Raw genomic sequence first — 27,226 nt, forward strand, 5'->3', positions numbered from 1 at the left:
TCTACCAAAATGAGCTCCTCATCTGCTCGGTCCTGTGTTACTGCTCGACTGGACATCTGAAGCTTAGTAGAAACTGCTACAGAAGGAACTTCAATCGAAGGGAAGCGATTTTTTTATGTGGTCTTCCTAGGGTTGTGTGTTTCCGCCTTCCGAAAGGACACATGTACTACATAGTGACAGATGGGTTCAGGCCATTTTGATATTTTAACACATACTATGCAATAATTATGTTATTTTGCTTTTCATCACCTTTGCAACGCCACAGTTCGGCCATCCAGCCAGCATACTCGATCAAATTGACCGGAAGAAAGTGGCGGTTATTCCGTACATTCACGGAATCTCGCATAACATTAAGAAGATCGGTGCTAGGGCTGGAGTTAGAGTGGTTTTTAACGCTCCTGAAAAACTCTCCAGGATTTGCAAGAGAGTGAATGCGGAGGATGCGGTCGCCGCGTGTTCGAAGCGGCACCAGCAGCGATTCGTGGCCTGTAAAAAGAGCGTTGTGTACTCAATACCACTTGCCTGTGGTAAGCAGTACATTGGCCAAACTGGCAGGTGCCTTAATGAAAGGCTGAGGGAGCACGCAAGAGACGTCAAGAACAAGTCAGGTAGCAAAATGATTGACCATATTCGGAATTGCCGCAACTGCACTCCCGCGCTCGAAAAAAACGTCAGTACTGCGCCGGTGCAAGGCACAACTTGGAAGAGAGATAATTGAGGCTAATGAGATAGAAAAATCGGGTAACTCGTGTGTCAGCAATCCTTCAATTTTGCTCTCAAAAAAAGAAATCAGTTATCTTGCGCAGAATTAGAGCTCGAAACATGCATTCACTCGTGTGATGATGGGATCTGTGCTGATCTGATATACATGTATGCGAAGTCTCTTCTTTCCCTCTTCTTGTTTGATAAGAGCAGCTGCTGTATTTAAGCAAATGTTCCGTCAATAAACACCTGAGTTGTTAGTAAGCGCTTGTCCTGTCTATCTCGTTTCTTTTGTGTCGTGTCTTTTGCGCAAAAAAGCCCAGAATGCTTAGGCACCAACTAGCCTGCAAAAACATACTCGCGGATATCTGCACCGAAGCGATATCCTGAATTCCTCTACTTTCTTTCCCTCTTACCGCTAACCCGTTAATGAGCTTCCGATTTACTAATTTCTTCTGTTCCATCTTCAAGTCTAAGCTTAACCGAGACCATACCATCTTGCGGTCGCTACAACGAACCTTTGCGAGGATCTCCACACCCTGCACGATGCCAGGTTGAGTGCGTAGTATGCATACTGAAGAAACTGCGCACAAACACGACAACAGAGAGAGACAAGACAAGGACGAGCACTACTTACAACTCAAGAATTATTCCAAAACCCATGCACATATATGTGCATGTGTTTTGGAATAGTTCTTCAGTTGTGAGTAGCGCTCGCCCTTGTCTTGTCCCTGCTTTGTCCTCGTGTTTCTGCGCAGTTTCTTCATGGTGAAAACAGCGCGGGAAAAACGAACGGACGACGAAAGACACAACACAAGCGCTGACTCGCAACTGATTTTTAATGGAAGAAATCGTCCTTTAAATGCTTTCCTAATCAGGAAAACATCAAAGGTGAAAGAACACAACCAAAAAACCTGATCAAACATGACGGTGACAAGACGCACACACCATCTCCGTGGTGCATTCGCGTGAGACAGATGTCTCTTCCAGATAAATACGAGAGCTCTCTATCATTAAGAGCAATGGAAGGATCGCTGATGCACCCGCCACTGTTATCGTGAATATGAAATGCCTCTATAATTTCACGTGTTAATCGATCTTTATGCCTGGCGAGGATGAAAGCGAGAAAAAGAAGCGAGAAAAAGAACGCGAGAAAAAGAAAGCGAGTACCAGTGCATCTCGAATTCTGTCGACGTTTTCGAAAGGACTAAGGATAAACATGGGAACAACCGAAGCGTGAAGAGACTCGTGGACTTCGCGGCATCCAGCGGCCTTAGGATCATTGTGTCCGATAAGGAAGGGTGTTTTGTCGTCCTTCCTGCTGGCACCTTTGAAGAAAAAGCAAACAATGCCATAAGGAAAAATTTCAAGGCTGTGACATTCAAGGCCAGAAAAGCCAAGGCAAGTGGCGTTCGTCTTTTTGAGCAAAACAACTTGCTACGTCTCGCAGCTGGTGTCGAGAAGGAGAAGAGGTTGCACCTGCAGGTATTCTTCACTGCAAACACGCATAAGGATAGTGTTCTGTTTCATTCTATCGTGTCTGAGCACGGTACCTGGCAGTTTTTGGTGTCAGGCTACCTTCAGAGGCACTTGTCAAAGGTGACCGTTGATGATCCTTTCCACGTCCCTAACTCCGAAGTTGTGGTCAATTTTCTAAAAACCGAAAATCCGGGAGCGTGCGATGTTTTCAGTGTGGATGTGCAAGACATGTGCTACTCGTTGCCGCATGGTGAACTAATGAAAAGTGTCAAATTGTGCATCTGTGAAGACAATGATGAACTTGAATTTATTTCAAGTTGTGGAATTTCCCTTGAGAGCTTCCTAGAGATCTTATCTTTTTACTTCCAGTCGACGGTAATTGAATGGAATGGTAGATCTTTTGTCCAAAATGACGGTGTTTGTATCGGGTCTAAATTAGCACCGGCGCTTTCCAACATCTTCCTCGCCCGCGTTGACAAATTAATTGAAAGTAGGTGTGGAGGGGTAGTTCTTAGGATTTTTCGCTACGTAGATGACTACATCGTGTTTACTCACAAGGGAAACATCACCCAAAGGCTAATAGACGTGTTGAAGGTTTTTAAGGAAACCGCGCTGGGATTGACGTTTACGGCAGAAGTTCCAAAGGATGGGGCACTCCAATTTCTCGACCTAATGCTACACTTAGAAATGCACCATGTGTGCTGGTTGTACGCTCCTCGGTCTACCAAGTCTTTCTTGGACTACAAGTCGAGTCACACAAAACTAGTAAAAAATGGCATCATTCTCTCGTGCCTTAAATCCGCCATTTCCAAGTCTTGTGCACATAGAATCAATGAGAGTGCGATGTGTCAGGCTGCCCGATTAAGGTCAAGCGGTTACCCCTCGAATTTGATCTCTCGGGCATGTGATAAACTTATTGCATGGGTGAAGAAGGGTGATAAGCCGAAACTGGAAAGAAAGAAGTTTGTGGTAGTGCCGTACACTCATGGCGCAGCGCACGGGTTAAAGAATGTCGCAGGTAGATACAATGTTGACGTTGTGTTTTCAGCTCCGAGCAAACTTCGCCGCGTGTGCAGGCAAGTGGAGATAAAAGCAAAGAGGGCAAACACAAAAACGAAAATGATGGGTGGTTGCCAGATCAACCACGCGCCACGAAGATGGTATGTGCGTCTTGTCACCGTCATGTTTGATCAGGTTTTTTGGTTTTGTTCTTTCACCTTTGATGTTTTCCTGATTAGGAAAGAATTTAAAGGACGATTTCTTCCATTAAAAATCAGTTGCGAGTCAGTGCTTGTGTTGTGTCTTTCGTCGTCCGTTCGTTTTTCCCGCGCTGTTTTCACCATGAATCATTACCAACTAGCCTAAATCGCAGCCTTAATTAAGCACATACTTCAGTATGCACATCAACCAACTAGCCCAACTTTGTGCTCTCCTAAGTGTAGTATGAAGTCGATTTCATTTTTAGTCTCAAAATTAGGGCTGTTCCAAGGCGGTCAGACTTATTTACAGCCGTTATGACTAAGTTTTCACCATCATCTCATGCAAACACTTCATCGTTGAAGCCATTGTCGTTTGACAGAAAAAACTAGTAATGGCGCAAGAAACGGGCACACAGAAGGCACACAAAAAATACAGGACTGACGCGCCATTACCAGTTTTTTCTGTCAAACATGAACCAACTCGCCCAAACTAGAGTTTTACTTGACCATTGTCGTGTCGGCGCATGTGTGACCATCTAATCATGCTGCAATAACTAACACACTGATAGGCTAACATTCAAGCGCCTGCCTCACTGATCACTCCTACTATGTGAGTTTCCGAATGCCCTCATCCACTCAACATAGCTCCTTTCGTTCCATTCTTTGATTGTGGGTGCACATGCTCTCTCTCCTCACCGCATCGCCGACCATCTTTATTCTTCTCCTCCCCTTTCCCAGTGGAGACAGACATCAATCTTGCTGGCCGACCTCTTTGCCTTCGTTTCACTGAATTTATCTACCTATTGCATTGTCTTAAGTTGCGTTAAGTCTCGGATTTATTTCTGGCCGGGACTTGACTTCTACCCTCAGGACCAAACCGCATTCACAAAATTGCTCCCCGGAACCTTTGTTACATTCTATGTACCTCTCAGTACTTCATGCTTATTGTAGTGACATCTCTTCCCGCTTTCAACCTAGTATTTGTATTCTGTCTGCCCGGGTACTGTAAGTACCTGATCAGTGAAATCAGTAAATGCCATTAAATAAGACTTATACCCCGATAGAGTGCGCAACTTAAGTGAGCTTACGAAGACTGTCACTCGCCTTAAGTGCACGCCAATGGGAACGCTAAACGGTGCAAGTGGAGTGTCACTCCGCTGAGTGATACTCCAGTCCCAGTCTGTTGCCTCGCCAGCAGCCACTTCCAAGGCGCAATATTCAGTGAATAAACAAGTACTAAGTAGAACGTGTTGTCGGGCTAGTTGGTTGAATACTTCAGACATGGCAGTTGCGCGAAACACACACACACAAGACAGGTTACGGGACGAGCGCAAACTTACAACTGATTTTATTCAAAATACAAGGCACATATTTAAAGGAAGAAAAATAGAATGCACTTTGAGCATGCGCATCGAGATTATACATAATGTAGCAATCAGAAGCATACCAAGGTCTGAACTTACATCGTCTTATCGAGAAAGGCTACCTCACTATTGTACAGTGCAACCGAAGAATCACTGATACATGCTTGTCCTCTTTTCTTTATGAAATACGATTCCATCACTTCACGTGCAATTGAATCTCGACTTTTGCCCAGAACTCTGATCTCATTAAGCCGTGGCCGACAGTGACTGCAGGACAGGCAATGCTTTGCCAAATTTGATCCCTCCCCGTGAAACAAGTACTCACAAGTTTATTTCACTTGTTCGGACAGTGTTTTCATAAAAAGGCTTCTTCGTTATCTCAATAAGCGAAGGCACAGAACCAAGGAACGAGATCAGATACAACTCCGCTGCAGCCCCGCCATCTTGTCATCATCATTATCATCAGCCTGACTACACCCACTGCTGGGCAAAGGCCTCTCCCATGTCTCTCCAATTAACCCTGTCCTTTGTCAGTTGCCGCCACTGTATCCCCGCAAACTTCTTAATCTCATCCGCCCACCTAACTTTCTGCCGTCCCCTGCTACGTTTTCTTTCTCTTGGAATCCACTCCGTTACCCTTAAAGACCAGCGGTTATCTTGCCTTCGCATTACATGCCCTGCCCAAGCCCAAATTTCGGACAAGCTAGGAGCTAGTCTTGGCTTTCTTACTATTTCTATTATTTTAACTATGCAAGCTCGTTCTCTTGGCACTCTGACGGGAAACCATCAATTTTTGTTTTTTTTCCTTTCTCACCTAATTCTTCGAGAATTCATTCAATTTTCATTGCTCTTTTTTGTTCTACTGCGAGTGCACACTGGTTCCCTCTCTATCACCGCGCAGCTGAAAGTTTCACTCAAGATCACGAAGCATATTCTAGGTAAGTGCACCCAACTTGAGATTTTTAAAGGGTCATAATTTGGTCTAAAACTACAGCCTCGAGCCTCTCCTTCATCTCCACAAGTATTAACCGCAGTCTGTAAATCAGCGTTGGTTCAATGATTATGGCACTCGGCTGCTGACCCGAAAGACGTGGGTTCGATCCCGGCAGCGATGGTCAAATTTCGATGGAGGCGAACTGCTAGAGGAGCGTGTAGTGTGCTATGTCAGTACGCATTAAACAACCTCCGGTGGTCGAAATTTTCGGAGCCCTTCGCTACGGCGTCCTTCGTAGCCTGAGTCGCTTTGGGACGTTAAATCGCCATAAACCAAACAATGCTCTTGTGGTCTAGTTGGTTCATTGAAATAAAACGTAGAACTGTGCGAATGAAACAAAAACGATACCACGGGCGCAGTTCTGAAAATGTTCTGAAAATGGCTGCCAACTAACAGCACAATATCATCCGCATGCTTAAACCAAGCAATAGCTGCTTGCGACTATTTCATCCAATTTATCTTGACATTGCAACCTAGATTATTTTGTTGTATAGATCAATCCACATTTATCGTACAAATGACGAACAGAAGCGGTGGTAACGGACAACCCTGCCTTAATCCTTCGCCACCTCGACTTTTGTCGCACACTTTGTTACGTCGGTCTGTCAGCGCCGATTGCAGAAGCCCGGAAAAAGAAAAGAAATTCACACTCTCATGTGGTCAAGAGTGTACGTCAACATGTACACTGCAGTGGCGAAGCACATCTACGGACAGATCGCAATGTAAGGCCTCATCTCGGCCAAATCCTTCAGCACCTTCGCTTGGGTAGCACGGCCACTAGCTATCGCCGCCCTCCACACCGCGCCGAAATAATCCGACGTGACTCAGCGCGACTTTTTCCTTTTTTTCCTTCTCAACTTTTTTCTCAGAAGCGGCTGGGATACGAAGCCTTGCGCTGCTTCAATCAAACAATGCATAACCAACTCGCCCATCAGCTCGTGCTTTCAAGATACGAAGTACTGCTCACCCGATACGAAGGGAACAGCCACAAGCCATATGATGGTCGTCCTCCCCGCCACCGCTCGAGACGGGTTGGCCGCGGATTGCGCAACACGCGCGGTCGTGCGCGTGCACCATTCGGGCTGCGCTGGCCTCGCCCATGCCAGGGCTACGCGTTGCTGTTCTCTTCCAGGCGGTGAGTTTACGCCTAACTCCGTGTGCTCCCTACGCCACCCACGGTGCGCAGACAGCTTTTTAAAAGCAAAAAATGCGAAGGTTTGCGTAGGTGCACAAAACTGTCTTCCAGTAAGAACGGCGTCTCCTGTGTTCGCTTCTGCATCGCGACGCACGCCCCGTCATTTTTTGTACGCGGCGAAGCACCTTCAGCTGCTCATGCATATATCTCTGTCTCCATGTTTTTGTTTTTTTTTGACGTGGTCAGGTGGCAAGAAGCATGACAGCGGAACTTGTAAATAGTTTATCGCAGTGAGTGCTTAAAAAAATTCAGGGGGGCACTTCGTTGACCTAAAGTGCGGTGAGGCGAAACTTTAAGCGCGGTGTTGCTGCTTGTGTCACTGATGCGTTGTTAAGATGTTAGGCTTCGCCTCTAAGAGTGAAACGCGACAGCGTCTTGCAACGCTGCCAGGGAGTCCATGGAACGCCATCGCCCGTTCGGCTCTACGCCTTGCTCGCCGGTAAATTCGTTTCTGAGGAAAGGAAATGTACCTGTCTCGCATATCTCGGTGGACACCTGAACCTCGCCGTAAAGGGAAGGGAGGAAGGTGAGAGTGAACGAAGACACTATTCACTTGACGCGCCTTTGTTCATTCCGAACCATCGAGCTGGCATGGCGGTGATGAGGAAGAAGCCGTTCTGTGCGGCTGTGCATCAACATGCTCCTTGTTGGAAACAGCGCATTGGCCGTTGGCCGAGGTCTTCCGACGTCTCAGGACACCACGGACTCGTACAAAGTTGTCCTTCTCCGATTGCCTACCAGTAATGTTGTCCTTAATACCGTTTTCCTGCATGCTGACCTTAAGGGTCGCCCGTACCGAGCACCTGACTTCCGTGACGCACTCGCACAGATATTGGATCTCCGGGAAATTTTGTGCATTGGTCAATACCAAATGAGCCACGTGTGGATGGTTACCTGCGAGAGTAGTTCTTCCAAACAGAAGCTTGTCAACAAAGCGGAGTTTCCTCTCAAAGGACTGAGGTGCATGGTGTTTGACCCGGATACTAAGAACGTCAAGGTTAAGCTCCTTTGGCTTCCCCGCTATATGGAGCACCGGAGGATTGTGGAAGCATTAGAGCCTTATGGCACGATTCAGTCTGTGGAGCGTGAAAAGTGGCGGTGCCCAGGGATGGAGCATATCGAAACGGCGAACCGTGAAATCTCCCTCACACTCAAGGGTAGATTGTCAGCAAGCACAATTCCACACACCCTTAATGTTTATGGAGTGCAGGCATTAGTCCTTATCCCAGGGAGACCTCCACTGTGCCTCTGATGCAGCCGGGTTGGACATGTACGGCGCCAGTGTCGCACGCCTCGATGCACCCAGTGCCGACGCTTTGGCCATACTGTGGAGAACTGCGTCTTGAGTTACGCTGACAGGCTGCATTAAGGCCAGTGGTCACGGGAAGATGACGTGGCATCAGAACACATCATGGATGTGTCTGAGGTTGTCGACGCGACCGGAGAACTAAGTCGTGAGCATCAAATAGATGGGGAACAGAAGACTTCAACACCTCAAATCCACACGGAATCTGAAGCGACTGGCCATCTAGCATCCGCGCCTCCAGAACGAAAACCGCCGGACCCGGCCCCCCCCCCCCCCCGTGAGTGCTACAGAGACTGCTGTGCTTGCTGCACAGGAACACCTCGTCGCCACAGGACAACGTCCGGATATGCCTCCTGTGGAGTCAGTCGAGGCGACACAGCCAGTGAATGCTCGCCGATCCCCCTGTGTTGCTGATTCTGCTTCGTCGTTGGAGGGTAACGGTGAGCCGCGTGTGGCGTCGATCTCTGGCGTGTCCGGTTCTCTGTCGGCTGTCAGTGTGGCAGCGAGTGATGTGCTCCCCTCGGGTTCGTGGGCCGAGGCCTTCGCTGTCTCAGAGGAAGACATGGACAGCACCGCACCTTTGAAACGTCCCGCAGATGCTGACCAGGTGTGTATCGATGGCGCTGACCACAAGGCACAATGTGTAGAGGCCACGGTAAGGGCGGCGTTAAAGAGGAGGGCGATGTCTGCCCGAGAGGCCGCCGATTTGGAGACGGGCCACCCCATTCCAGGGGATGGCGTTTGTTTAGACTGGCACCAAAAATGGCGAGCGTCGCAGCATATCAAGTCGCTACCCTTACCGTTAGAGGTATGCGAAATCGTAGGAGGCAACAGCAGGTACGGCATCGCTTAAAGAAATGGAGCGTGTGTGTAGCCGCTATCCAGGAAACAAAGTTGTCCTCTGATGAAGAGACAGAAGCTGCTCTCGAGCCTTTTTTGTCGGAATACTGCATTATTGTTAGCCACGCGAGAGGCTTATCCGGAGGTTGTATGCTATTCCTGGCGAACACGCTAGAGATGACAGCCATGTCTTATTGCATAGATGACGAGGGTGATTTATATGCTGTGATGTCACAATTTCAGGTGTACAGTGGCGGATTATTTGTGTTTACGCCTCCATAAAGCAGCGCAATAGAAGGCTTTTCTTTCTGTCATTAGTTGAACATTTGTGCACGGACCGCAAAATTATATTGTTGGGAGATTTTAATTGCGTTTGTAGGGATGAGGACCGATCAGTGGTATGTAAGAGATACGACCCTAGTGCTGCATTACTTACCGACTTGGTTTCTGAATATAATCTTGTGGATGTGGGACGGGAAAAAGGCGACAGTATACATTTCACTCATTTTCAGTTTTCCTCTAATGCTCGCCTTGACAGAATTTACGTTTCTGTAGACGCGTTAGCAAGTGTGTTTGGCTACTGGGTGCGGCCCATTTTCTTCAGTGACCACTGTATGGTGTCTCTTCAGATAGGGAGGTACACTCGTCATGTACTTCACCCTCGATGGGATTTGTGGAAGATGAATAACTGTCTGCTCTCGGACGAAATCTTTCAGCGTGCTGTACCTACTTGTTTGAAGGACGTATGGTCACGCCGTGATCTGTTCGTTTTTGAAAAGTGGGACTTGTTTAAACAGGAGATCAAAAACTTGGCAATTGAGGCCTCAGCAAGAATTGCTTTCCTGAAGAGACACCACCTTCGTGAGCTTGGGCGCACCCTAAAGAAGCTACAAGAGCTAGAGAGGGTTAGCCCGGGTGCCTATCTCGAAGAGATTAATACCGTAAAAGCAGAGCTTCAACAATTTGCGACAGAAAGATATAAGGGAGCCTTGATAAGATCTAGGTCCCGAAGGTTTCTTGACGAGCAACCTTCTCGTCGGGCCCTGAGTGATGAAAGAGAGAATGCTCTTGCGAAGAAAATATTGGAAATTCAGTATGGTGATTGCACATACAGCGATGCGCCTGGTATTCTTGCTGCTTTCTTCGACTATTATCGGAAGCTGTTTGGCAGTTGCGAAGATCCAAATCATGGTTTCGATTACAGTTCCTTACTCTGAAACTTCCCTCGACTTGACGATGAGAAGTGTGCCTTAGTGAAGGGACCTATCACTTTGGATGAAATTCAATCAGCCATTTCTGCCCTGCAGAGCCAGAAATCTCCTGGGCCAGATGGTATTACGAGCGAATTCGATAAAACATTTTCGCCTTGCCTAGTGCCTGTTTTGATGGAAGTTTTCCAAGCATCTTATGATGTGGGTGTCCTGCCTCCCACTTTCTATTCTGGGCACACAATATTAATTCCCAAAAGCAAAGATACTAATCGGTTGAAAACTGTTGAGGCATATCGTCCAATTTCCCTCTGCAATGTTGATTACAAAATTTTTGCCAAGGTTCTTGGCATTCGTCTGCAGTTCGTCATTATGTACTTGATAGGTTCGCATCAGGTCTGTGGTATTAGAGGCCGCAGTATTCAAACACATATCCATATTGCACGTTCAGTATTAGAGACAGTATCAGATGAGACAAGCCAAGTAGCTCTGATTCAAATTGACTTGGCGAAGGCGTTTGATAAACTTCGGCACGATTTCTTGTTCGCGGTCTTGGAGTATGCAAATACTGGTGACGTCTTGTTCAAAGGCATAAGGCTGTGCTATAAGAACTCCTATACAAGGGTAATTGTTGATCAGGAGCTTACGGAACCAATACCACTAGAAGCATCTGTTCGTCAAGAATGTCCACTGTCCCCATTGTTGTTTGCCCTATATCTGGAACCCCTCTGTCTCAGTATAATTAACAGCGCAGCTATCCGCGGTTTCTCTCTGGCTCAATGTGAAGTTAAAAGTTTTAGCCTACGCTGATGATGTTGCCCTCTTTTGTTCTGACAAAAAGAGTGTACTTGAGGCTTTACACTTGACTAAACAGTTCTGCGATGTATCAGGCGCGGCTCTTAATTTAGAGAAATCCAAAGGCTTTTGGTTGGGCCATTGGGGAACTAGGCCAAGACAGTTCGGTTGCATATGCTGGGACTGTAGCCCTCTTGAGTACCTAGGCGTTCCGCTGCACCAAGTTCGCAACAGTACAGCCTACTGGGATTCACAAATTGTAACTGTACGGCGGCAAACACAGGCTTGGATTGGTAGGGAACTCTCAGTGTTTGCGAGGGCACAGGTCTGTAACATATTTTTGTTTGCAAAGCTCGCGTATGTCCTTCAAGTCCTGCATTGTGCGAGGAGGAAGGTGCAAGCAATACACAGAATATTCGCAACATTCGTGTGGCGCTCTCAATGGGAGCCCATGAGGCGTGACAACTTGTTCCTTCCCTTAGAGGGTGGTGGAGTGGGCCTTGTTCACCTGTTCGTGCATCAACTTGTTTCCCATTTTTTCTTTTCCAAATCGGCAAACCACCCGTTTCTGGTTGCTGTGCTCATTAGGCGGCTTAGTTTTCATTTGCCTTACTTATTCGCACCGACTGTGCAGGCTCGTGAGGGGGATTTATGGGGATTCCTTAGAAGGAGGGTAAAGCTTTTTGACGGGCTAGTTGGTACATATTTATATTTGAAAGGGCGCTTCTTTCCTGTCGTTTCTATCTTTTTGCGCTTCTTTCCTGTCGTCTCTATCTTTTTGCGCTTCTTTCCTGTCGTCTCTACCTTTTTCCTGTGTACGTCTTTTTAGCGCACACCCTTTCAAATATCCTTAAGGAGGTTGCTGACACTTTCAATTTCCTCACTGTGCGCTTCTCTTTAGATTATCTCTATAGCCTCTCGAGAAAACAGATGACCCAGGCTCTCACTGAGTCTTTGTTTCCTACACCATTGTATCGGCAGTCTTTGGACATCAGTGTTCTAAAGCGTGTTAGGCGGATGTGCATTCAGGCAGCCGCTAAAACGTTCTTTTTCAAACTACACACAGCGACGCTGCCTGTCAAGACATTTCTTAATGACAAGGAGATGTTTGTACCCTGGAATGTGAATTGCCGTCTGTGTAACGTGCCTGAGACAATTGATCATTGCTTCATCCTGTGCCGTGATGCCATGTTCTTTTGGGGCATACTACAACGAACTCTTAAGAAGGACATTGAAATTACACCATACACTATTAGATTTCTGCCTGTTGGCAAAAACTCTGTTGTGCTTTATGATCTGTTTGTGTTGATGGGACTATTCAGTCTTTGGAAAGGCCGTATGATGGACAGACATGCCGAGCCACCAAGATCGTCCAAATCTGTGTTTCGTGAAGTGTGCTTTGGTGAGAAGTGTATATGCTGCACGCGAAGAAACTCCAAGCTGGCTGCCGTGCCTAGATGCATGTGTGTGCCTCCCTGAATTTTGATGTTTTGATGGGGATGCAGTGTTGAGTTAGGGCTATGGCGGGCTCGTATTAAGCAGCCCGGTAACTTGAGACGCGAACCAGTTTGATTGAAGTTTTCCCCCTTTTTACGGAAGATCTGCCATACAATAAAGAAAAAAAAGAGCTGGCATGGCGGGGTGGTAGCGTGCTGGTCTCGCACTCCGCAGACCGGCGTTCGATTCCCCAACTCGACAAATTTCCTACTCCGTTTTATTTATTTATCTGGCCTGAGAAGAAAGCTTAATTAGGCTAATTGGGTAATGAAGCAATTAACTAAACTCAGTCGCACTTACTTCGAGCATCACTATACGATCCCTTGGGGTCATGGCTGTTAGCCAAAGTACAGCTGGCCCCGTTTGAAATTCGCGCACTGTGACGTCATGACCGTTTCGGCCAATATGAAAAGCGTGACATCGACGACTCCTGCTTACAACGATGAGGCATTAAAGGCTTCCGCCTTAAAGGTGCAGTGAAGAGGAATCTGAGCTCGTCTTTTTGCCGCGGGAACTCAATCTGCACGTTCCGAGCATTTCTGATTTCCCGATTTCCCTAATTAAATCGAATTAACGTCCGGCTCCCACCTTTTTTTTAATTCTCCCCCGTACGGTGGGCGGAGTCGACCAACGCGTCGAGTGACTTTCATTCAGTCCCGTGGCGGCTTGCCGCTCTGCCATCGGCGGAGTAATACGTAGTAGTCCGTAGAAGCAAATAGTCTGCGAGTATTTTTATTTCCGCGGGCTTATTTTTCGGCTATATTATCTGCGAATGAAACTATTTATTCACAGAAACCTAAAAAACAAAATGAAGTGAAAGCAAAGCCTCAACGGAGCTGGCTGAAAGGCATTCCACGCGTTTGTCGACTCCGCCCACCGTACGGGGGAGAATTCGATAAAAAAGGCTGGAGCCGGACGTTATTCGATTTAATTAGGGAAATTGGCCACACAGGGCCATAAATCGAAGTTCCTAAGAATGCTCAGAACGTGTAGGTCGGGTTCCCGCGGCAAAAAGACGAGTTCAGATTACTCTTCAGTGCACCTTTAAAACTGCAGGAGTTACGCAATTAGTATTGCATGTAATTACAGGCGTGTAAAATGCTAGTTATAATCGGCGTTTATTACTGCATCAGGCACAAAGGAAAATACTAAACAAATGAAAACTGCATCCGCTATTCTTTGACAAAAATTAGAGGTTGTATAGAGGGTCTTCAGTCTTGGTCTTCTCTTCCTCAGTCTCACACTCCAACTTGAGTTTCGATCCAGTCCACCAGGGGATCTCTCGGTCTCCAAGCGCTGCCCCGTGGCTGTGAATAGTGCCCCTCGCGTGCGACATATTGCAAGCTCAAATCATTGGAATCGGGGCAACCTGTAAGATGAAGTCAAGGTTCGTTGAAAAAAATGAAAAATAAAAATCAACTAACGAGAAAACCAAATGAGAAATAGATAAATTCCTCATAGTAACAACTGACGACCGCCTTGAGTGAGGATGCCATAATTTTGTCGATTATATATATTTTTTTAATTTTGCTTGTTCTTCTTATTGGCTGTTTGGTTCTATTTCCACTGTACAAGCCAGGTCACTATAGCAAAATAGTACTTTTATTTCTAGCGAATATATTTCGGACATCTGCTCGGCTTACTTTGCCATTGCTGAAATGAACGCTACACGATCCACGTAGACAATGCGGGGCACAAGTAACTGGGTTCTCCGATTTCCGGTCCGGCTCGCTCCATGCAATTTCGTTGTCGCTCCTGCCAAACATATTTTCTAAACCATTCAAAAACCTCCAACTCTTATTTCGTTTTCTTCAATTATCGTAGAAAGAAGAGATAAGAATTTTATATTTAATATAGTGTGGATAGAAGCTCGATAATTGAAAAGCAGTGCCCTCTTTTAGCATTTCCTTATAAAAATTAGCCATTACAATGTAATGTACTGTTATTTTCATACATCACCTATTCGCACGCCTAAATGCTTCTGCTCGCGGGAAAAACATCTTGAGTGTGGATGTCTTTGGCTCAGGGGCCTTAAAGCATCTGATCCCCGCCCCGCCGCGGTGGCTCAGCGGTTACGGCGCTCGGCTGCTGACCTGAAAGACGCGGGTTCGATCCCGGCCGCGGCGGCTGAATTTCGATGAAGGCGAAATTCTAGAGGCCCGCGTGCTGCGCGATATGAGCGCACGTTAAAGAACCCCAGGTGGTCGAAATTTCCGGAGGCCTTCACTACGGCGTCTCTCAAGCCTCAGTCGCTTTGGGACTTTAAACCCCAATAAACCAAACCAAACCAAACCAGCATCTGATCCCGTCTTCAGTGCCGTAGTACTGCAGACATAAGGAAAACTATCGAGTGTTGCTACTACTTCTCGAAGCCACCTCTCTGACATGTCTTAATTGCGTTGGCCTAGATGACTGAATTTCTCAGTGTTTAGGTGTGTAGACTTAAGCAAAAAGCCAAGAAAGTTACGTGCATGGTATTCTGATGTGACTTACGGCAACGGAAACTATAAGTTAGGACGTAAGCTATGAGTGCGATGAAACCATGTAAGTTCCAAATCAACGGCCTGCTAATAAGCAGGACTTGTTTACGAAAGTTAGCACCCCTCAAATTGGGTGACTTACCAAGCAGTTGGATTGTCCGGTTCAGTTCGCTCCTGAATATGTCTAACACCTTATCAACTCCTTCCTTGCCCTGTTGAAGAACAAGATGTTAGACGAACGCAACAAATGTCTTCAGTAAGGATCGTAGCGATAAACAAACACGGAAACAAAGCAAATCTGCCAAGACATTGCAACCATTGCAAAGACTGCACCCCCCTGTTCCTTAATGTCAGAATCAATGGCCGCAGTGAAACGCAGATATAACGAGAAATCTTAGAAGCCTTCAAAATCAAGCAGTTAGGAACTTAATGCGTCAGAGACAGTTCTGTCAGGTTCACTGCAAAAGAGTACAGTTTCATGAATGGGACATAGGTTGCCAAGCGCAATCTTCCGTAGCTTAATCAATTCTGTTCTTGCTGCTCTGGCGCATGAGCGCCCTGTTCTGTAGTTGGCGATCCACCAAGTAAAGAATATCTCAGTTGTGCTTCCATGGGCTCGACACCGCATATCAACCGGTCATGCAGACGCCTTTCCTTCTACTGCAGGCTATCTTATCCTGGACAATCCCCACCACACCTTTCAACGTTTTCCGTTTGCGGCCCTCGGCTGTGCGCGGCGCCGAAGAAGCCTGGCTGCCAGTTGAGACTACGAGCTACCACGCAGACGACGAACTTCACCTACATCCGTTGCTTCCGGCGGTGAACAGGATCATCATCTGGCAACGTGGTGCCAGTACCAGCGCGGGAGTTCCCCGACTACAAAAGCCGCTGCGCCGCTGGAGCCATTTGGAGCACGACACCGCGTATCAACCGGTCATGCAGACGCCTTTCCTTCTACTGCAGGTTAGTTACCTACCCTGTGCCACATGTTTTCGCACTAGTGATCGCTTCCTGCTAGCGGTGTCGTGCCCCAAAGACGCCATTGTCTTTTGCCATAGATTGTTATGTATTGCCTCCTGCTTTTGTCTTAACGCCCATTTTGCTTCTCTTTTGCTCATTTTATCTGGAGATATCGAACTAAACCCAGGCCCTACCGAAAACGATGCCCCTCCGACCCCCGAATCTATCTCACAGGCCATATTACGCATAGAATCTAGCCAGAACACTATACTTTCAGAGCTCGCCTTGATCAGGTCGACACAAACAACCATTGAAGACTCTGTGCGCCGACTTTCATCACGCGTCGAAGTACTTGAAAAAATTGTTGAAAAGAACCCTGAAAATGATGCCGCATCTAAAGCTACCCCGGACTTGACTAAACTTTCTTCTGACGTCAAACTGCTGACGACCATGTACGATGACGCCGAAAATCGCTTACGCCGCTCGAACTTGTTGTTCTTTGGAATTACAGACGAACTCGGTGAAGCTTGGGCACAATCTGAAGAACGCGTTGTTTCTTTTTGCTCGGAGAAGCTTGACATTTCAATTGAAAGTCATCAGATCGAACGTGCGCATCGATTGGGTCGATTCGAGGTAGACAAAAACCGCCCAATCATTGTAAAGCTAACGCATTTCAAAGACAAATCAGGGATATTGCTTGCTGGTCCGAAGCTGAAGGATACATCGTTTTCTATCCGTGAGGATTATTCAGCCAAGGTACGCGTGGCTAGAAAGAAACTTTTCACTTATGGTCAACAGAACAACGCCTCTTTCAAGATTCGTTTTGACAAGCTGCTGATTGGCAAAAAGGTTTTCACTTATAATGCAGATACGGATTCTGTTGTCGAACTAAAACCATAGCGATTACTGAAAACACCGAGACCCCCACAATCGCCTCATTCCAATCCTTCACAGCGCAGTTGCTCAATCAATAACTACAATAATGTTTCGCTTTTGTTGACAAATATTCGGAGTTACCTGCCCAAAAAAGAATCTGTTGAGGCGCTTCTCGACGACCACAGCTCTGACATCGCATTATTCACTGAATCCTGGCTAACATCCGATATAGATGATATCGAACTTTTGCACGACAATCAATATTTTCACTCCTACCGGCGAGACAGAGTTGGTCGTCGGGGAGGCGGCATTCTTGCTCTGGTGAAAACAAGCCTTTCTTCTACCCCAGTTGATATCAATTGCCATAGCGAAATACTGTGCATCAAATTTAATTTTCCCTCTTGCACCAACATTCTAATTGGATGCTATCGAGCCCCCGACACGGATCCTTCTTTCATTAGCGACCTTCACTCTGTTCTTGAAGACTTGCAGTCTCGATTCTCTCATGCCAACTTCATACTCTGCGGCGACTTCAATTTCCCAGACATCGATTGGGATAACTTGACTGCGTCATCTCGTCCATCAAAATATTTCTTAGATCTGGTCCTTACGTTTAACCTTACCCAAACAGTGTGTTCACCAACTCGAGGCTCAAACATACTAGACCTCGTCCTTGTATCCAATCCAGAATTAGTTCAATCGCTTTCGTGTACTAGTGGTCTAAGTTATCACTGTATCATAACTTTCAACCTGTCAATTGAAATTCCTATACGCCAACCGTCTGTTAAATACATCCGTGATTATTCTAAGGCCGATTTCCCAAGCATTAACTCCCACCTTAAAGAATTTCTTGATACGTTTCAAATTTCAATACATAGCAGATCCGTGAATAACAACTGGTGTCTTTTTAAAGATAAAATGTTGTCGCTTATAGAAGCTTACGTCCCGCTCATCTGCATTCGAGGGGATGCCAATATACCATGGTACTCAAATGCGCTGAGGAAGTTGTCGCGAAAGAAAAAACGCCTATTGCGTAACGCAAAAAAATCAGGATGTGCTAGAAAGTGGGACAAATACTTTGCAAGTTTGCACGAATACACGCAGTTATTACGAACTTCAAAACGAACATTTTACTGTCACGATCTCATAGAGATAATGCGGGTAAACCCCAAGAAGTTTTGGAACTTGCTCACGCCCAATAAAAACAGTTCGCACAATATTTCCCTGAAGGCACGAGACGGCTCCGATGTTCCAATTTCCGAGCGCAGAAGGTGTGGTGTACAGGTTGCCGCTTACATGTGGCAAAGCATATGTAGGCCAAACGGGGCGATGTTTGAACGAGCGGCTCCGTGAACATCGGAAGAACATGGAACGGAAGGGCGATGGGAATTTGGTTGTTCATTGTCAAGAGTGTAAATGTGTACCTTCATATAACGAGACGAAGATAGTAAGCAGGAACCGTGACCAAACGGCGCGTGAAATAATTGAAGCCATGAGCATAGCGGACAGTGGGGTGGCATGTGTGAGTAGCACGTCCCTTTCACTACTATCAAAGGAAAGGGCATTTTTACAAAAGGGAAGGTAGGATTGGACATGTGACGAGACAGTTGTCAATTTTTATCATCCGGGTGTTACCATCTTCCATTTTTATCAGCTGCTGGTGTGCATAAAGAGCAGCGTTTCCCGAATAAAAATTCAGTTGTAAGTCCAGCGCATTGTGTGTGTGTCTCTTTCTTTCAGTCCGTGTCTTTTAAGCGCAGGTATATTTCAATCTAAAGATATCCACTTCCCCTGGACCAGACAACCTCCCTGCTAAGATTTTTAAAGCAACTAAATATTTCACGAGCCAAATCTTGCAACTCATTTTTGCCCAGTCTCTTAACACTAGTCAGATTCCAGACGACTGGAAATTAAGCAAAGTTGTCCCAGTCTTCAAAGCTGCAGATCGCTCCGACCCCTCAAATTATCGACCAATTTCACTGACATGTATCTCTTGTAAACTTTTCGAACATATAATATACGAGGGGGTACCCAAAAGAAACCGGACTTATTTTTGTTTGAACTTATTTGTTCACATTTTAAGCACAGACCTTAAATCTCCTTCAAAGTATTCCCCACTTGCAATGATACGCTTGTCGAATCTTTCATTCCATTTTTCAAACCATTGTTTAAATTCATCTTTTGTGATGCTTTACAGTGCCTTCGTCGTTTTTTTCTTCACCTCAGCAACATCAGCGAAACGCTTTCCATTCACCTATTTTTTCATTCTAGGAAACAAAGAAAGTAGCACGGGGCAAGGTAAGGAGAGTATGAGGGTTGAGGAATAGGGGTCATGCCATTTTTGGTCCAAAATTGTCGTAGAAACAGGGCTGTGTGAGCAGGGGCATTGCCATGATGGAAAAACCAGTCACCCGACCGCCACAAATCTGGCCGCTTCCACCGCACACTGTTGCCCAATATTTTCAAAACATCCAAGTAGAAAGCCTGGCTAACTGTCTGACCCTGCGGAACAAATTCTCAATGGACGACTCCCTCACGTCGAAAAAACAAATCAGCATTGTTTTGACGTTTGGTTTCACCTGACGAGATTTCTTGAGGCGAGGTGAATTTGAAGTTTTGCATTGGTATGATTGTTGCTTTGATTCAGGATTCGATTCAGGAACACTTGAGTTGTCCCCATAGCATCGTCCTTGTACGTCTTTCTTAATATTTCAAGAGTTTCCATTCAACTTTTTTCGAGCAAAAATCAGAATTTCACCGGCGCACGCTGTTCACGAAAATCAGCCATTGCAAAAACGACATTCACACAAAACAGTCGTCACTCTAAAACTCTGCCTAAGCTAGTCTGACCTCCTTCAACGACGGCACTCGGCTTACTGACTCTGGAATGTTCGTTCTATGCGCTCCTAGTGGCAAAACGCGGTACCACAGAAGCTTTGCCGACCAAAAAATTTAGTCCGGTTTCTTTTGGGTACCCCCTCGTACTCGCACATCGCATCTCACCTTGACCACAACCCTTTCTTCTTTCCCAATCAGCATGGTTTCAGGGCAGGTTTTTCGTGCAAAACTCAGCTGTTCGAACTTACAACTGATCTCCACTTAAATCTAGACTCTGCCTTCCAAACCGATATAATTCATTTAGATTTCGCCAAGGCATTCGATCGCGTCCCTCACCAGCGTCTCTTTTCCAAACTCTCAGCTCTGTCACTTGACCCGCTTGTCTTATCCGACAAGCGGGTCAAGCGGGTGTTTCTTAACCGACCGCTTGCAATTCACCGTCATCGCCAGTCATGCATCTCAAACTACTAGAGTAATCTCCGGGGTTCCCCAAGGATCGGTTCTTGCTCCATTACTCTTTTTAATCTTCATCAACGATTTGCCATCTGGTATTTTATCATCTGTCCGTCTCTTTGCGGACGACTGCGTCATTTATCGCCGCATCAACAATAGCAGTGATCAGGAATTATTACAGGATGACCTAAGCCGAATTCAGAAGTGGTGTTTCGACTGGCTAATGCAGCTCAACGTTTCTAAATGTAAGTTCATGCACATCTCACGTAAACGTTCGATTCTTCATTTTTCGTACTCCCTGAACTCCATAGCTCTGTCTCAAACTAATTCATACCGGTACCTCGGCATCGAGATAACAACCAACCTAACCTGGGCTAATAACATCACGAAACTATGTGCTAGTGCCTCCAGATCACTCGGATTCATCAGGCGATCACTTTCCATGTCCACCGCAGCCTCCAGACAACTAGCATATGAAACGTACATCCGAACTAAACTAGAATACGCCTCAACAATATGGAATCCTCACCAAGCCTACTTAATAGATTCACTCGAAGCCATCCAGAATCGGGCAGCACGCTTCATCACCTCACAGTATAAATCTCAGCTCAGCATCACAGCGTTGAAATCATCTCTCGGCATCAAGTCATTAGCCTTTCGCAGGAAAACTTCAATTCTTTGTCTTTTCCACAAACTGTACTTTAACTTTCCAGCACTTCGAGAAAACCTTCTACGAGCTCCGCTACGATCATCTCGTCGTTTATTTAACTCCTTAAGCATACAGCGTTTGCACGGCTCCACCAATTATTTCAATAAATCTTTCCTTCCCAGTGCGATAGAAAGCTGGAATAACCTCCCCGAACACATTGCATTGAGACTAACCCTTTCAGATTCAGACAGCTCCTAATCGACCATCTCAACGACAAATAATTTTTTCCTGCACCCTATGCCAGCTTCCAAGCCCTGCAAACTGACCAGCCTGTTCTACTTCCAAAGTTGTAATTTGTTTCTGTTTATATTTCTGCTACACTCTGTCATGACGTGATTATTTGAATTTGTTACTTCTGTCTTTTTTTTGTCTTGTTCTACTTTTTTTTCTATTGTATATTTTATATTTTCTATATTTTTCTGTATTTCCATATTCCTTCTATATTTATATATTCATGTATGACTGTTGAACACCCCTGTACCACCTCCCCCCCTTATGTAATGTCCCTAACGGGACCCTTAAGGGTTAATAAATGATGATGATGATGATGTGCTTACATGTGCGTGTTTCATGTGCTTCCAGCGTTGTCCTCTGTACTTCTCCTGATTGTGAATGCGTCCTTTCCGCTGGTTTTCTACTTAGCATGCACAAACTGGCCAAACAAGCTACACTTCTTCCATACTTTGTGTGTGTGTGCGTTTAACTTCATCCGCACAATATAGATATCAGAACTAGTGTTGTGCTGAAGTTCTGGTTATTCTTGCTGCGCTTTTGCAGAACTTCGTGTTGTTTGCTGCAAATTCATGTTAACTTAACTGTGGTTTTTGTGGCAGTAATTCTTTTGCACTGCAATTGTGAAGCTGTCATTGTTATAGGTTTGGCGCGTGCGACTTCGTGAAGCTGTCATCACGACAGCTTGACAGAGTCGCAGGCGCCAAAACTATAACAATGACTGTCATCACGACAGCTTTTTCTGCTCTTCTCTCTCATCCAAGCTGCATATGGGTGCAAATAAACACTATTATTATTATCATAAATGTTATGACATATACAAAACAAAGATAGCACAAGAATAAAATACACAGAACAGTTACTTGGTTCACTAAAAAGTGTTAGGAGGATAACCCGGTAAAAACAAAGCTAGTTCGCTGCAAAACCCCACTAAAACTAACAGCGATATATGCGCCTGTTTTTCTATATGTTCACAACTCTTTTTCTCTGGCGGTGCGTGCAGGCGAAATACTTGGGAGTGAGTTTCCTTCGACAGTGATATGTCTTGCCGAAGCCAGCTACCACACGTCTGTGGTAGGCTTCGGAGCGCAGCGTGGTTGTTTTTTCATATAAAATCCATTTCACATGAAAAAAAAACTAATCCGCGTACCCTGGCGTACAGCACTACTTGACACGTGATTACTGTTTTCCCTTTTTGCTCAGTGAGATGGCAAAACAGAGTTGACTCTTTACTAAAAATCATAATAAGATATGTTGCAGATAGCGCCCCCTTTTCTGCAGCCGATAATATTTTCAAAGTCACTGGTCTTCCATGCTTTCGGGCACTCTTTGTGCAGACTATGGTGGTAAGGCATTTCTGGGATAGCAATATCGAAGTATGTCATACAGCCTCCCGAAGCCTACGTAGTAGCGGTCGTTTTGAGGTGCCGCTCTCCTCAACAAGATATGGATAAGCTAGGCTCTCTGTTTATGTCATCCGAGTTTTTCATGCTCTGACAGATTAAGTGATTTCCGCGACATCAAAAAAGGCGTTAAAAATCATGGTTTCGTCACTGTAATACGGTTCCTTTCACTAGGTTTTCTGGAAAGTATTGGTTCTCAAGTACGCAGAGTTGAATTTCCGTTGATTTGACGTTGGTTCTTTGCTGTTTATTTACATTTCTTGTCGATGTTACTTTATCTACCGGTAACACCTGGTTCATTATTCATTTCCTGTTAGTATTGTTTTGATATATTGTATTGATATGATATTCATATTTTACGCTGACATTGCGCGTCTGTCCGTTGAATTTATCGGGACAAGGCCCTTAAGCCAGTGCAGGCTTCTGCAGGCCCGTTTCTTGTTTCCTGTGCTCTTCATGCTCAATAAAATATTAACTCGTCCATGCCAGTAAATACATTACAAACGACTCGGGGCTTCGGTCTTAATTCTATTCGATAATTATAGATAGATTTTATTTTGATCACGCATTGTTTGCTGATAAATTCTGAGTGGGCCCTAGAAGCCAACCAGGGACATTCGCCAAGGTTGCACGTGTCAACTTTGGGGATACACGCATGAAGGAAACCATAAAATTGTAGCAGAGAGCACTTTGTATATTGGCCTTCTTGTCAAGATGCTTGCAGCATAGCACAAGTACAGCTAAGTACAGCTTGAGACAGGGCTACTTCGTTGTATTCCCATGGCAGCATTTGCGGGCGTTTCGTAGTTACGACAGAGACATGTTAAGAGGAGACGAAAAATGAGCATGGGCAGCACGGCTAAACGCACTTAGTAGTCATGTGCACATATTTCGGAGTATATAAGTCATTGCAAGTGCGGAACATGAAATGCGACAACGTGTGAGACATACGTTGTAGGCGAGCCCCCAGATCGCCGGCCTGCCGACGAAGACCGCGCGGGCGCCCAAGCTCAGGGCTTTGGCGGCGTCAGCCCCTGAGCGCACCCCGCTGTCCAGGTACACCTCCATGCGGCTTCCTACGGCGGCGACTACCTCGGGCAGGACGTCGATCTGCAAGAGCAGGTGCGTTATAGAATATTCATGGATTTGATCCAACCTGGGGAAGGTAAGGGGAGAAAGTGGATGGAAAAGCAGAGGCCTGAACGCTTGCATGCGCATTTTAATAAGCAAATGCGGTGCACAAAATTTATTTTCCGTTTTGTGAATCCGTTCTTTCCTCGAAAACTATTAATTCCATCAAGAGGGTATGATCCTGAGCTGCAAATATGGGATCGTATGCTTTTGTTCGCTTTCCACTTTTTTAAGCAGTTATTGGCTCGATTTATATTGTCACGGAAGACAGGGCGGTAGTTCGCAGACAGACAGTATTCGGCAGTCAGCGAGCGCAAGGCACTTCAACGTTGTCACCTTCATGCACCAGCTGAGAGCACCAGGTGGCATTAATCCCAGCCCCCCCCCCCCCCCTCAAGAAAAAAAATAAAAGCGGGGCTGGAGCACGAGCGATTGAATGGAAGCAAAAATATCACCAAAAGTATAGACAGGAGAAGGGAGGCGGGCGAAGGAGTCCCACGGGACGACTACGTGGACGGAGAGCGTACGGCTTCATCCAGACAACGTGCACGACCTCAGACAGGGCTGGGCAACGATGAGGCTGCACAGTCCCGTCTGGAAGAACTTAGTAGGTAGCTTCCGTGACGCGGTGCAAAATTTTGTAACGTCCAAAGTAGCGGCATATCAGTTTTCCAAACAAGCCTGGGCGGTGGTCCGGAGTCCACACCAAAACTTGGTCACCGGGATAGGATGTGAAATGTAGATACGGAGTTTGTAGAGCCGCTCATCAGTGGTCTGTTAAAAGTGAATACGGGCAAGATGACGTGCTTCCTCGGCGCGCTGAGCAAACTGCTCGGCGTCTGGCGTTTGCCGGTGATCACCAGTGCAGCATGGAAACATCGCATACAATATCGTCTGAGCATCACGCAAGCAAGTTTTCGTGCAAAGTCGAAGTGACCGGAGGTGGGCTCATCGTGGCAAGCAAAAAGAATGTCGGCGCAGTGGTCAGCCCACAGGACGAGGTGCGCACCGTCAACAGTGCTGGAGTTTAGTTTGAAGGCAGAAACAGGCAGGTTCCTAAAACACTGCTGAGGTGACATGGAGCGGCGGTGACATGGAGCGGATGTGCTAAAGACTGTTCTGTCGTCTATTGCAGTTCCCATCGCTTCACCTTTGCCAAAAGCCGGAAAGGATCTTCGGCAGCTCTGTTTCTAACGGGACACCGAGCGCTGCAGCCTATCTTCGAGGTGCACGGGACGAGAAGCGATACAAGCAGGCCACGACCACTGGCGCCACTACGCTGCTGTTTTCTTCAACTTATCGCGCTTTGGCCGACACGACCACTTTACTCACATCGGCAGCGGCGGTGACATGGAGCGGATGTGCTAAAGACTGTTCTGTCGTCTATTGCAGGTTAGTCTTTTCTTTTACTTCACCTGTTCACTTTATTCTGCTCCCGCCGCTGCCGAGCGTGCAACACTCAGCGTTCTTTGTGGTTATATGTTGTGTTTGAACTGCTCCTGTATTTCACCATGTCTGGCTCTGACAACGCCTGTGCAGCATGCTCAAAAGTGCTCTCAGCTCAAGGTCGTTTTATGCAGTGCTCGGTATGTGCCGGTTCGTATCATCTAGGCAGGTGTTTTGGGGTGACAGATGCGGCGGCTAAAAACAAAGCGGAAACATTCTTTCAGACATGGTCGTGCGCTAACTGCTATTCATCTCGACTTAGGGGAGCGGGTAGCAGGAAAGATAAGCAACCTATGGACACTCACCAGATTTTGACGGCAATCTATGCTAAACTAGAAAAACTAGAAAATCTCCCTGAAAAGGTTGATATCGAGAGAGCTATCACACTAATGTCAGACAAATACGATGAAGTACTGCAGGCAGTAGCTCGACATGATGCAGAGCTGAAGGAACTCAGAAAGCGAGTTGAAGCTGTGGAGGCCCGTGATGATAATGTCGAGGTTCAGCAGCTGAAACTGGAAGTAAATGATTTAGAATGGCGAAGCAGACGCCACAACTTGGTTGTTCATGGCGTACCGTTCTCTGATAATGAAGACTTGCTCTCGAAAATCAATGAAGTTGATAGCACAGTAGACCTTCCAAATCTGAATCTGCATGAAGTAGAGGCCTTGCACAGACTGCCATCGAGACCAGATAAGGTTCCTGGGATAATCATTCGTTTTTCTCAGCTGCAACAGAAAGAAAACTGGCTACAGAAATGCAAGAAACTGAGAGATTCGCAATCCAAGGTATCTGTCACTGAGAACCTTACTCAGCGAAATAGGTCGCTTCTCCTTGTTGCCAGGAAATGGGCTAAAGAGAATGGCTTTGAATACGCTTGGCACACCAACGGTAAAGTTCTAGTCCGAAGAACTAATGGAGAATCGGCACATGTTGTTCGTGTGGAGGATGACCTGGCAAAGCTCGTCTCGTGAGAGCACTTGTTTGTAGTGTTTTTCTTTTAAATACAAAAACTGTTAACCATCATGAACAGCTACTCCAAACCAAGTGACCTCAATGCGACTGTTGTAAAAGAATCAGCATTGTCACTTTTCCATATTAACTTGCAATCGGCAAGAGGTAAAGAAGAAATTTTACTTGAGTTTCTAAACGAATTTCAATTCAATTACACAGCAGTTATGATCACAGAGACGTGGCTTAACGATCATGAAGGTTTTTCCTTTAGCGGTTATCATACCTTTCACCTGAATCGAGTTGGTAGACGGGGCGGTGGCGTTTGCTTGCTAGTGTTAGATAGCATGCACTGTGAGAAGGAAGATGAAATAACTGCGTCAACAGCTCATTACGAAATCCTTTCTGTGCGCACTGGCAGAATTCTATTTGTTGTTGTTTATCGTCCTCCAGATGGCAATATCGATGACTTTTTTGAATATATGGAGAATGTCTTTGAATTTGCACATGCTTGTGGTTACACTATTTTTGTAGGCGGGGATTTCAACATTAATATAGACGAAAATTCTCCCCGACGAACTCGTATGTTGCTTCTTCTGGAATCTTATTTCCTTCAAAATGTCATTAAACTGCCCACACGCGTAACTCCCTCGTCAGCAACAATGCTTGACCTGTTAATTGCCAGCAAGTCGACTGTACTTATATCGGCAGGAGTCATTGACAGTTCCCTCAGTGACCATCTTCCAGTTTACGCAATTTGTACTTATGATGTCACACATACTAACCCTAACATGAAAATACAAAAGAAAATGCAGCATATTAATTGTGACACGTTAGATACTTTCAGAAGTGCTGTTATCAAGTTTGACTGGGGGCCTGTACTGAAATATAAAAATGCTGATGAAGCATTCCATTTTTTCTTAGAACAGTTCATTTTAATTTATAGAGAATGTTTTCCATACAAGACGGTTAAAGCAGCTAAAAAGGCTCGCAAGCCCTGGGTCACGGCCCATATTCTTAAAATGATTTCAAAGAAAAACAAACTGTATCAGAAATTCCTTAAAAGTCGCGACTCAGATGACTTCTTAGTCTTCAAACGGCATCGGAATAAACTAAACGCTGTCCTAAAGAAAGCGAAAAATGACTATCACATCAACCTATTTTATGGC

General features: G+C 45.8%; 1 protein-coding gene across 1 annotated transcript in view; it reads right to left on the reverse strand.

Annotated features, from left to right (window-relative positions):
- Positions 1 to 13,678: 13,678 nt before the first annotated feature.
- LOC149334686 (2-Hydroxyacid oxidase 1-like) overlaps positions 13,679 to 27,226 on the reverse strand; it is a 95,462-nt gene continuing 81,914 nt past the window's right edge. The window contains exons 6-8 of the mRNA XM_089555293.1: positions 23,481 to 23,639; positions 15,202 to 15,271; positions 13,679 to 13,948 (exon numbers count right to left, since the gene is read on the reverse strand). Of these exons, the coding sequence (XP_089411419.1) occupies positions 13,818 to 13,948; positions 15,202 to 15,271; positions 23,481 to 23,639 (360 nt within the window). The 3' untranslated portion in view covers positions 13,679 to 13,817. The remainder of the gene's footprint in view (positions 13,949 to 15,201; positions 15,272 to 23,480; positions 23,640 to 27,226) is intronic.

The sequence above is a fragment of the Amblyomma mixtum genome, chromosome 8, assembly GCF_055824585.1.
Source record: "Amblyomma mixtum isolate Tamu chromosome 8, ASM5582458v1, whole genome shotgun sequence".
NCBI lineage: Eukaryota > Metazoa > Arthropoda > Arachnida > Ixodida > Ixodidae > Amblyomma > Amblyomma mixtum.